The sequence below is a fragment of the Neomonachus schauinslandi genome, chromosome 11 (assembly GCF_002201575.2).
Source record: "Neomonachus schauinslandi chromosome 11, ASM220157v2, whole genome shotgun sequence".
NCBI classification, from domain to species: Eukaryota; Metazoa; Chordata; class Mammalia; order Carnivora; family Phocidae; genus Neomonachus; species Neomonachus schauinslandi.
Genome location: NC_058413.1, coordinates 103,599,430 through 103,611,359, shown reverse-complemented (window position 1 = coordinate 103,611,359; position 11,930 = coordinate 103,599,430). Strand labels below are relative to the sequence as shown.

General features: G+C 44.2%; 1 protein-coding gene across 1 annotated transcript in view; it reads left to right on the top strand.

Moving 5' to 3' along the window:
• The window catches only part of FDX1 (ferredoxin 1), a 29,590-nt gene that overhangs the window by 693 nt on the left and 16,967 nt on the right, over positions 1 to 11,930 (top strand). Inside the window, exons 2-3 of the mRNA XM_044919322.1 lie at positions 17 to 89; positions 5,395 to 5,519. Of these exons, the coding sequence (XP_044775257.1) occupies positions 17 to 89; positions 5,395 to 5,519 (198 nt within the window). The remainder of the gene's footprint in view (positions 1 to 16; positions 90 to 5,394; positions 5,520 to 11,930) is intronic.

Sequence of the window (11,930 nt, the reverse complement as noted above, 5' to 3'; positions counted from 1 at the left end):
CGCCGGACCCCGCGCGGGGCCGGGGGCGGGGGCGGGCGCGGGGGGGGGCTGGCCCGGACGCTGAGCGTGTCGGCGCCGGCGCGGAGCAGGTGAGGCGCGGCCCGGCGTGCGCATGCGGGCGGGGGTCCCCCGGCGCCGCGGCCGGCTCGTCGTGCGGTTTCTCGTTCCGCTGCCCCTTCTCGGGCGCCTGCGTCCGGGGCGCTGCCCTCGATTGCTCGCCCTTCGCCCCTCGGGGCCCTGTCTCCCTTGTGTCGCCCCGCCGTTTCCTTTCCCAGCCCCCGACGCCTGCGGGAAGCGGGGCCCCGGGACCCCGGCTCTCCCTTTCCCCGCGCCTCCGGGGTCCTGCAGAAAGCCATGCGCTCTGCCGCCGGCCTTCTCCCGTGGTTTGGCTCGGCGGCTGACCTTTGCTTTGCCGGGAGCCTGCAGTGACCTTCCTAAGATGTTCCCCACGGACGTCCTGGCCAGCAGTTCTCGTTCTGGGCCTTTCCCCGGCCCTGTTAGGACATTGTGTGTCCAGTTCTCTGGCAGGGGAATGCCTGTTTGGAATACACCCACTTTGACCCCTGAACTTCCCTGTCCGCTCTCGGAGCTGGTAAGAGGGCTAAAAGCCTCTGCCTTGCACTGGCAAGGCAGGGTTTTAAACTGGGCTGAATGTCTAACTTCTGCATTACTGTAGGTCTCACTTTCCCCACTTATAAATGGAGCATAACACCAGTATAGACCTCATACGGTTATTTGAAGGATAAGTCAGGTAGGACAGGTGGTCTTGTGCTGGCAAATGGGGAGGGTTCAGGGGATGCCACTTGGTAGTGGTAGCTGCTGAAGCCCACGGTGTTGTGTTCTGTGCTAAATGTTGAAAGAGATGTGAAAAAATTTTCCCCAAATATGTTGAAGTTTAATATTCTTGGGCATATTTGTTTTTCAAAGACACAATCCCCTGCGATTTAATAGAGTTAAAATGTACTCATCATTTCAGAGTGTAGCAGTGTAGCCTTATGTAATCCAGGTCTCTGAACAACTCTCTGACCCCTCGCTGTCCCGGAGCAGGATGCAAGAACTGGGGGGAGAGAGTGTTGGATTTGTATGCTGCCTTATCTGGTTTCTTCTTGATAAGGTCCCCAAGAACAGAGGCTAGGACTTAATCATCTTTCCCCTTCATCCTATTATGTAGTGGGTGCTCAATAAATTTTTGTTGCGTGGACTGTGAGGGAGATACTGGAGAAGGCAAGCCAGATTTATTTGTCCCTATCTCCCTGACATTTCCCTGCCTTGACCTCTCTACATGCATATGTCTTGCTTTCTGCAAAGGATGCATTCTTGAAAAATCGTGTATAAATTGGGACATATATTGAGCATATTTACGAAACTAGTATTTAAAGAAAATGAGTGCTTTTGTAAATGGGAATTATGTCCCCCAAATTTATTAAGTTTGAACTTGGTTATATCAAGTTGTGTCAGAGGGAAGCACATCTGTTCCATTCCCTCATAATCCTGCTTTCCTCCTCATTGGCACCGTTTCAATGGATGGCCTTGTGCCTTGTATTACAGACTTTGGAGCTACAACTAGATTTTCCAACTCTTACTGTCTGAGGCTTGTGTTTTCCAGTTTGGATATGACTAACCACATGTGGCTATTTAAGATAACCTACGTTAAATACAGTGAAAAGATTCAGCATTCCATTTGCACTGGCCGCACGTCAAGTACTCAACAGCCGCGTGGGGCCAGTAGCTACTGTACTGGACGTTGCAGGTACAGAACATCTCTGCTAGTGCAGAAAGTTCCATTGAACAGAGCAGCCTGAGGCTGTAGTCCCGTCTCGGGAAGTTTAACATGTAGCTAAGTCATCAGTAATTGAGAGTTGAAAAAACTCCTTTTGCTCCAAAATATCCTGACAAAATACTTTATATTTCGTAGTGATTTAGGTCCCAAAGGGCTTTCACAAAAATTGTTGTACTTCACTCTCAAGAAAATTCTAGGAGGTAGGTGAGATAGGGAATAAAAATTTCGTATCAAGTAGTTGGCATACTAGGAATACAACTCAAGTCGTTTTTGCTTGTTTTCTTGAGCACCGTAAGCGTTGATAATTCTGTAGCCCATAGAGTCATTTGGAAGAGTTTAGGTGGTTATGGAAGTAGGGAGCCCTAGAAGGGGCCCTTTCCTTGGACCAAGTGCCCCAGGGGCCCCCCCGTATGGTGAAAAGGTGGGCATGAGCAGCTGTCACTTCCCTCCCTGGGAGAAGTCTGTTACGAACTTTACCACCACCTTCCCTTTTTTTTTTTTAAATTTTATTATGTTATGTTAATCACCATACGTCACATCATTAGTTTTTGATGTAGTGTTCCATGATTCACTGTTTGCGTATAACACCCAGTGCTCCATGCAGAATGTGCCCTCCTCAGTACCCACCACCAGGCTAACCCATCCTCCCACCCCCCTCCCCTCTAGAACCCTCAGTTTGTTTCTCAGAGTCCGTAGTCTCTCCTGGTTCATCTCTCCCTCCGATTCCCCCCCCTTCATTTTCCCCTTCCTACTATCTTCTTCTTCTTCTTTTTTTTAACATTTAATATATCAGAGAAAGACATGTATCATATGACCTCACTGATATGAGGAATTCTTAATCTCAGGAAACAAACAGGCTTGCTGGAATGGTGTGGGGTTGGACGGATGGGGTGGCCGGGTGATGGACATGGGGGAGGGTATGTGCTATGGTGAGCGCCCTGACAACTTCCTTAAAATACCTTCTGTGGTTGAGCAGAATAAATGACAGTAGGAGAAGGTAACAGGTGAAGAAAAGAGTTGCGTGTGGTGCTGACTGATTAATTGATGGTAGAAGATTTAGAAGGATTGTATTTCTCAGTGCATGAAATCTTATCCTGGGGAACCCCTCAATGCTTTTGGCTAGTTCTCAGAATTGGGGAGGAAATATAAAATCCACCAATACGAATTACTAATAGCAAACAGAGGAAGTTATTTGGGTAACATACATGTGTATAACGCTTTAAGGAACAAAGTTTCCACAGACTTTAATTGTCTCAGCCGCTTGGTGAAGTCACTGTTGTCCCCACCTTCCCCCCCGCCCCCCCCCCCGCCAGGAAGTAAGTGGCTTCCCACGGTCTTCTCATGTGTGTGTGTCAGAAACACAGCTAGAATCTGCATCTGATTCTTACATCCCATAGTCTGTCAACTGTAGATTACCCTTCCTCTCTCCTTTCTGCGTCCTCTCCGGTCCTTCGGCAGACCTTTCATTGCTCTCACTCTGCAGTTTTTTCTGGGGACTGTACACTTTTAATACATAGCAGTTTAGGCTTTTTAGCAACAAAAGGACTAAGGCCTTAAAGTTATTAATCTGTGTTTGTTGAGTGCTCCTCTGCATTAGGTATTTTGCCTCCATTGTTAAAACTAGAATATAAATGTTACCCTGATTTTACAGAAGAGAGGGGTCTGATATCAGAGATTTCTGTGCTGTAAGCTTAGCTGTAGAATAATCCAGAAGAAGAGCAATCGTAAAACCTCTGGCTTTCAGTGGTGCACATACATGATGGGATTCTTGCTCTTGTCCTTCCTGCAGCTTTAGCTCCTGGGCGTTTGTGCACGTCAGATCCCTAGACCGAAGTGCTGGGCTCAGACCCATATTTCCATCTGGCTTCTGGACATTCTCCTCTGGTTTTTTTCTTTTAACTCAATTAAAACAGGTTTAGACTTGAACTCATTTCCGTCTTCCCCAAAGCTGCTCCATCTCTGTTAACTCTAGGTTAAACTGGACCCCCTCATTGCCTGAGCTGCAGATTTCAGCATTGTTTTTTCCCTCTTTCCCAATCTACCTTGTATAGATGGTCAACAAAACCTTCTATTTCTGCCTCCTGAATATCTCTGAGGTCATTGTCTCCTGCGTTCTTTCTTAGTCTGTATTCTTTTAATAACCTCCAAAGTGGAGTCCACCCCTGCCTCCAGAGTATCTTCATTCGCAGCCATTCTGCCTTGAAGAGATGGCAGTTATCTAGTTGAAAATCATGAATAATGTTCAGGAGTACTTATTTCTAAAGTATTTTTTCGCTGTGAAAAGAAGTTGGAGAGCACAGGCCCTTTTGGAGGGACATTCTCCCTCCCTCTCTCTTTCTCTCTCTCAGACACACACACATAGGTGGTAATTTTTAATTCTCAGAATTCTCTTTTTCTAGCATTGAATTATCAGGGAGGGCATTACTGAAAGGGGCTTTCACTTGCCTCATTTGTTAAATAAGATAATTTACTTGATAATTTGGGGTAATATAATTCTAGGTTATTACTTACATTAAAGTTTTCTTTGCTGGATTATTACCATCCATTGGCAGTAGTGAAAATTACAACCAATTATTTTAGCTGAAGTACATCTTTTCAGTTGTGAGGTAAAAATTAAAAATGACCAGTGGTAGATGACAAGCATCTCGTTGCTAATATAATTTCTTCTCCCCAATAGTGGAGTGATGTTTGTGAGAAGGGAAAGAAATTTAAGTCCGTCATGAGCTAACTCTGATGGATAATATAATATCCTATAATAAAACACATAAGGAGGCATTATATTTATCTTCCCATGGATTCAAATAAATACAAATCTACACCAGTCCCTTTGATTTTTGAGTACATGGTGTGGGCCAACGTGAGATGTTTAAATGCTCAGAAAACGATGGGACCGCTGCCTCCCAGCAGTGCCTACCAGACAGCTGCACAACAGGGGTCTTACTGATCGCAGAACCATGGGCCTTCTCACAGCTCTCCACAACCACGGTCTCGTCTTTCAGGGACACTACGTAGAGACGTTGCTTTTCAGAGGGCTGTGTGAGAGCAACATAGATTTCCTGACTGATGAGGATTGCCAAATGTTTTCACGTGACTGTGACCTATGACCGTGACCCTTGGGGTGACATAACAGATGGCCTTGCTAGCAGTGTGGTTGCTCTTTCCTTTAAGGTGGTGGGCAGAGCTTCCACTATGGTAGATGGATAGATAGACATGCCCTCTGCTTTGTGATGTCTTCTTCTCAAACTTTGGAAAGGAAAGAAAATACTATAAAAAACACATTGGGGCGCCTGGGTGGCTCAGTTGTTAAGCATCTGCCTTCAGCTCAGGCCATGATCCCGGGGTCCTGGGATCGAGCCCCACGATGGGCTCCCTGCTCAGCGGGAAGCCTGCTTCTCCCTCTCCCACTCCCCCTGCTTGTGTTCCCTCTCTCGCTGTGTCTCTCTCTGTCAAATAAATAAAAATCTTAAAAAAAAAAAACAAACACATTTGTGTGCGTGGGTGTGCCTCTGTACACGCACATCCTATTTTCTTCCACCTTACAAGTTCTGAAAACAGTTATTTTAAAGTATGCCTTGAAATGATTAAAAATAATAAAGCACTGCTTCCTTTTCCAGCTCAGAAGATAAAATAACAGTCCACTTTGTAAACCGTGACGGTGAGACATTAACAGCCAAAGGAAAAGTTGGTGACTCTCTACTAGATGTTGTGATTGAAAATAATCTAGATATTGATGGTTTTGGTGAGTATGGAACATTCCTTAAAATTTGTAAGTGAAACCATTTAGGAACTTTTGGGGGTTTTTTTGCAGAATTTTAACCTTTAGCATGCTAAGTAAAATGTTAAAATTCAGGATGTGTTAGTGTTAAATTCTCATTTCTAAAGAACATGAGTGACACTGCGTTTCTCTTCTTTGTACATTGAATTAACTATGTGCCCCGAAGTCTGTTGCCTCGTTACCTTACCGATGATGACTTGTGTGCCACTAAGCTGGGAGTAGTAACCGGAGTTGAAAGACACCAGGTTAGAGATAATGAATGTCATATCACGGAAGAGTAGTTAGTTTTGACTTAGTTTTTTGGTTTTAACTTTATATTTGGAAATATCTTTGACGTAGAGAAAAGAATTTTCCTGTATAATCTTCACTAAGCTTCCCCTACGATTAACAATTTACGTAACTGTGGTATAATAATCAAAACCCAGAAATTAATGTTGGTTCAAAAACTCAAAAACTCTAGACTTAATAGAATTTTCCTATGACTGTCTTTTGTTTTGGGATTCGATGTAAGAGCCCACGTTGCATTTAGGTATTCTTTCTCTGTAGTCCCCTTCAGTTTGTGACATTTCCTTAGTCCTTTCTTATTTTTCATGACCTTGATGCTTTCGAAAAGTACTGGTATGTTATTTTATAAAATGTCTCCCTCAATTTGGGTTTGACTGGTGTTTTCTTGTATTGATAGAACTAATGCATTATTTTAAGGGTGTTTTATTTTGCTTACTCTTTTTCTCAATCTTATTTTTATTGAGTTGTAATTGCCATTTAACGTTATATTAGTTTTAGGTGTATCACATACTGATTGGGTATTTGTTATGTATTGCAAAGTGGTCACTGCAACACGTCCAGCTAACCTGCGTCACCACACAGAGTCTTGAATGCCCTTTCTCCTTCCTCGGAAGGGCAGTTTATCTGCCTCTTGTTAGAGAAGGAAGCGTTTTAGTTAGAAAGTTTTTGTGTCTAGATCTGACCATATTCTTTATCCACTCACACAAAGCAGGTGTCCCAGAAACTGCCTTCTTATAGCTCAGGGATACGCAGTCTGTCACTTGGCAGTTTTGCTCAAGCACACTCTCTCTCTCTCTCTCTCTCTCTGGAGTGGTGGTTCTCAAAGGGGGTTCCTTTTACCATTAGCATCAGTGTCACTTGGGGGAATGCAGATCCTGAGGCCCCACTCCAGACCTACTGAGTCAGAAGGGCTGCAGTAGGGCCCAGCAATGTGTGTTTTAACAGGTCCCCTGTGTGATTCTGATGTATGTTAATGTTTGAGAACCATTGGTCTGCAGTAAGGCCCAAGGAGTGTATCTGACTAACATTCTTTCAAGGCACTGTTCACATTGCACTTTTAAGAGCCCTTTGCACATCAGAATTATTTCTCCTCCTCTGTTTTTCCATCATATAATAAATATGCCTGTCTGTGTTAGTGCTCATCACAGTTTTCCTTTTTAGGGAGAATGCCTCTCTCCCGTATGAGATTATGAGTTTTTGCTCAGTTACCTCACAGAGTAGATTTTGTCCAGAGTTGACAGTGCATCATATTTGCTGAATTCTTAAATCTAACATCAGTTTCAGGGCAAATTATAACAACTCCCATTTGAATGCATATGACATTCCAGCATATGTTATCTCTTCTTGTAACAACTTTAAGAACTAGATTTGTTTTTTAAACTTCTATTTTATAGATGAAAAAAGTAAGGTTCAGAGAAATTAATTTTCCCTGGGTCATACATGGAGCAAGTAGGAGGTCTAGGACTCAAGTCTCTAACTCCCAAACCTCGGGCTTTTTCCTTTCTACCATTTCCCTAAGAGATGTCCTTCCTGTGTGAACACCTGTCCCAGAAATAGTTGATACAATTCTAACTTTAAGGAGTTTTTTAGTCTAATGTAGTGGTTCTTGGCTGGGACTGAGTTTCAGAACCTCTACAGAGCTTTAAAAAATGCAGACGTCTGCATTCTATCCTAAATATTATAGGGAGAGATGAAGTTGTGCAGGTAGAATTGTAAAAGTTGCACAGGGTTCAGATCTATAACGTGGTTAAGAATGACTAATTTAGGGAAAGAACTCATTGGTAATTTATGTAAAATATATATTCTATAAAATTTATAATTCATCTTCCTCATGAGTTCATATTCAGCTACACCTTTGAAAAAAGTTTTTTTTTTAAGTAGGCTCCACATAGGCTCTACACTCAGTGTGGAGCCCAACGCAGGGCTTGAACTCACGACCCTGAGATCGTGACCTGAGCTGATACCAGGAGTCAGATGCTTAACCGACGGAGCCACCCCAGGCGCCCCCATATTCAGCTACACTTTTAACTAAACTTAGTTTCTCTGAATTTTTCTCCACAAATGAAAAGTAGTACAGCGCACAGTAATTGAAACAGACTGGAATCAGATTATGGTTCATAAACCAACACTAACGCTGCCTCTTAGAGCCATGAGACCTGGAGCAAGCCACTTGAAAATCTGTTTGCCCCAGTTTCCTCTTCGGAAAAATAGGATTATAATAGTTCTAGCCTCCAGGGTTGTTGAGGATTAAATGGGGTGTCGGAAGCGAAGTGCTTAGCACAGCGCCGACCTTGGTAAGAACAGTAGCATTTTTGGCATTTTAACTTGGCCTTCCCGCATCCTCTCCCCACTTCTGCAGTAGCCTGAAAACTCTGCAGCTTCGGAACTACGGGAGCTGTGAAGACCAGCAGCCTCGTGGCCACTGGGGAACAGATGGGGTTTGAACTCCTCAGGAAGTCCAGTCTGCTGGACGCGGGCACCTGTCCCACAGCTTCCCGGGAGAGCTCCATCCCAGGGCTTGTTCTTTGGCCTGCCTCCGAGACGGCTGTGTGCAAGAAGCTCTGTCCCGGGTGCCTGGGTGGCTCAGTCGGTTAAGCGTCTGCCTTTAGCTCAGGTGGTGATCCCGGAGTCCTGGGATCGAGTCCCGAATTGGGCTCCTTGCTCAGCGGGGAGCCTGCTTCTCCCTCTGACCCTCTCCCCTCTCATGCTGTTCCTCTCTCACTCGCTCTCTAAAAAATAAAAAAATAAACTTTAATAAAAAAAAAAAAAGCTCTGTCCCCAGGACTTTAGTCTAAAGCAGTCACCTGCCATTGTCTGCCGACACTGTCATACCAGCTGGGCAAAGAAGAGCCCGGCCAAACGTTTAAAAGGGAGATCTGGGGAACGAGATGTTCTGTAGTGGGCTTTGAAATGCCCTGGGGATCTGGAAGGCTGTGCACATGTGCAGGACTCGGCTCACGCCTGGGAAAGACGTGACAGGGTCCTAGCCCCTCACCTCGGCTGGTCTTCAGGTCCCCCATGGTGAAGGCTGAGACAGACATGTAGGCTGCTCGAACGTCGAAGGTGAGCACACCACACACACACACCAAGCTCATCAGCAAACGGTAGAAGACTCACTGGTTCCAAGCATTGAAGGACACCCTGCCCGGTCATCTGGTGACCATCAACCTAAGCAAGCAGAGACCTCAGTGGCTGCACACAACAGGGAAGACAGACTTCAGAGAATTAGAACAGGAGAGTCACCAGGAAGCACCTAGCAGCAACAACAAACCCAGGGCACAGGCTGGAGATCCTCATTTCCACAGTTGCCACATCGTATTATCTCCAGTGTCCACTTGAAATAAAAAAAATTCAAGCACCGAAAGAAATGGAAAGTGTGGCCCATACTCAGGAAAAAAAAAAAACAGTCAAAAAAAGCCCCCCCCCCCCCCCCCCGCCCCGAGGAGGCCCAGGTGGTAGACTTTCCAGACAAAGATGTTACACCAGCTGTTACAGAAGTTCAAAATGCTGAGGGGAAACTACATGGAGGTGTTCTCTGGCATCTTCACGTCGGAATGTGTGGAGGCCATCGCTGCTCTAAGTGGGGATCCCATAAATGAAATAATGAACGTTGTTAATGCCCTTGAGAAAGCTGAGCTTTTGAGCTCTGAGAAAGCTAATGTGGAGGCTGCGACCAGTAAATCGATTTTTATAAATTTCTCCACAGATTCGATCATATGCACTAGGCCTATGCACTGGGCTATTACTGCAGAGATATTTGTAATAGCAAAAGATTTGAAACAACTGAATGCCCATCAGTAGAGGGCTGGTGTATAAGTTATACAACAGGATATTATATGTCTGTGTTAAAAGAAAAAGTCTCTGGAAGGAGCCTTAAAAACAAATATCAGTGGTTACCTGTTGGTAGGAGGGAGATTTTCATTCTACAGCTTTTTTTTTTTTATAAGATTTTATTTTTTTATTTACTTGAGAGAGAGAGAGCTCACAAGCCAGGGGGAGGGGCAGAGACAGAGGGAGAAGCAGGCTCCCCGCTGAGCAAGGAGCCCAATTCGGGACTCGATCCCAGGACTCCGGGATCACCACCTGAGCTAAAGGCAGATGCTTAACCGACTGAGCCACCCAGGCGCCGCTCATTCCACAACTTTTTATACTTTTTGAGGTTTGAACAGTGTGAATGGGTTACCTGTCTTCAAAATATAAGAAAAAACTGAGAGGAGACAACCTAAATGTCTAACAACAGGAACTGTGTTAAGTCCACGACGGCATTTCTAAATTACAGTGTGTGTCTGCTACAAGTAACGTGCCCGCTGTGTTTATAATCATATAGGTAGATGCTTGTCAGTGGAAAACACAATGTTTTTAGTTGCTTTCTATTTTTCAGAATGCACTGAGAACGATACTAGAAGATGTTCAATGTTGATTGTCTCTTCTTGATCTGATGGTGAGGTTTTCATCTCTATTCCACTTTTCTCTGTGTTTTAACTTTTCCTGTAGTGACTGACTTGAATACCTGTGACTTGGGTTAAGTCACTGGCCTTACGTGCGCCTCACTTTCATTATCTATCAAATGAGGGTGATGGTAGTAATCACCTCGGAGGACTTCCATAATGATGCAGTTAATATTATGTCTGAGAATATTATGACAGGAAAATGTTATAAATATTTGCATTAGTCTATTTTATTATATAAAAATCCATGTAGTGACGAGATACCGCTTCACATCCATCAGGATGACTTCTGTCAGAAAAGTGAGAGAAGAACAAGTGTTGGCAGGGATGAGGAGAAATTGGAGGCCTGACGCATGGCTGCTGGGAACGCAAAATGGTGCAGCCGCGTAGATAGGTACACGGGGTTACCATGTGATCCAGCAATTCCATTCTAGGTGTGTCCCCAGAAGAACTGAAAACAGAGACTGAAACAGATCCTTGTACACCAGTGTTCACAGTGGTCACAAGGTGGAAACAACTCAGGTGTCCACCAGGAGATGAATGGATAAACAAAATGTAGTGGACAGTTATTTAGCCATAAAAAGAGCTGAAATTCTGATACAAGCTGCAACATGGATGAGCCTTGGGAACATTGTGCTCAGTGCAGTAAGCCAGACTCAAAAGGACTGGTGCTCTGTGATTCCACGTACATGAGCTACCCAGAATGGGCAAATTCAGAGAGACAAAGTAGAATAGAAGTTACCAGAGACTAACGGGAAGGGAGAATCTGGGCTGAAGAGTATCTTCTGCAAATAGACAGTGGTGATGGTTGTACAACATAATGAATGTACTGAGCACCACTACTTGTATACTTAAAAATGGCTAAAGGTGGTAGATTTTATGTTAACGTATGTTTTACTACAATTAAAAAATTGGAGTAAGAAATAAAATCTGTATAAACACAGAAAATAAAATTTTTTTCTGATTAAAAAATCACTGCATATTCATTGTAGAAAACTTTGGAAAATTTAATAAGCCTGTAAAATATAATTCATCCATTCTGTTCTCTATAACCACTAATAACATGCCAATGCTTTTTAAAACCTGCATTATGGTTACATTTTATGCAAACATGAATTAGATAAAATAAGGGCAATATGAAACTATTGAAGTTTCATAATCTACACAGTGTTTGAAATTGTGTGAATCTGTCCACATTTTTAAGATGTGAAGAGATTCACTTAATTTCAGAGCCGACAGTCATGGAGAATTACAACCTGTGTTCGTGCTAATGCCATATGGTGGAGCCACTTCAGCAGATAAATAGAAGTGCCTCCTGATCTTTGACAGCAGCCTTGGAACTTGGGACTGTTACACTGTTGAAGAAATGGAAACCTGACTGTCCCGTAGCAGTGTTCACTAGCTCACCCGGCGATGGCGTGCGTGGCTCTGGAGTACACCCCCAAACCAGCCACTGTGACCTAACGCTGGAAGATGAAGGTTAAACAATCGCCCTGACCTTCGGTGCTGTTAATTGAGGAGTAGAGACTGTATGAGCAAAAGTGCTTAGAAAGGCTCCCTCTCTCTCTTCCCCCCTCCCCCCTCACCCCCTCTCCCCCCTCTCTCTCCCTCCCCCCTCTCACCCTCTCACCCCCTCTCCCCC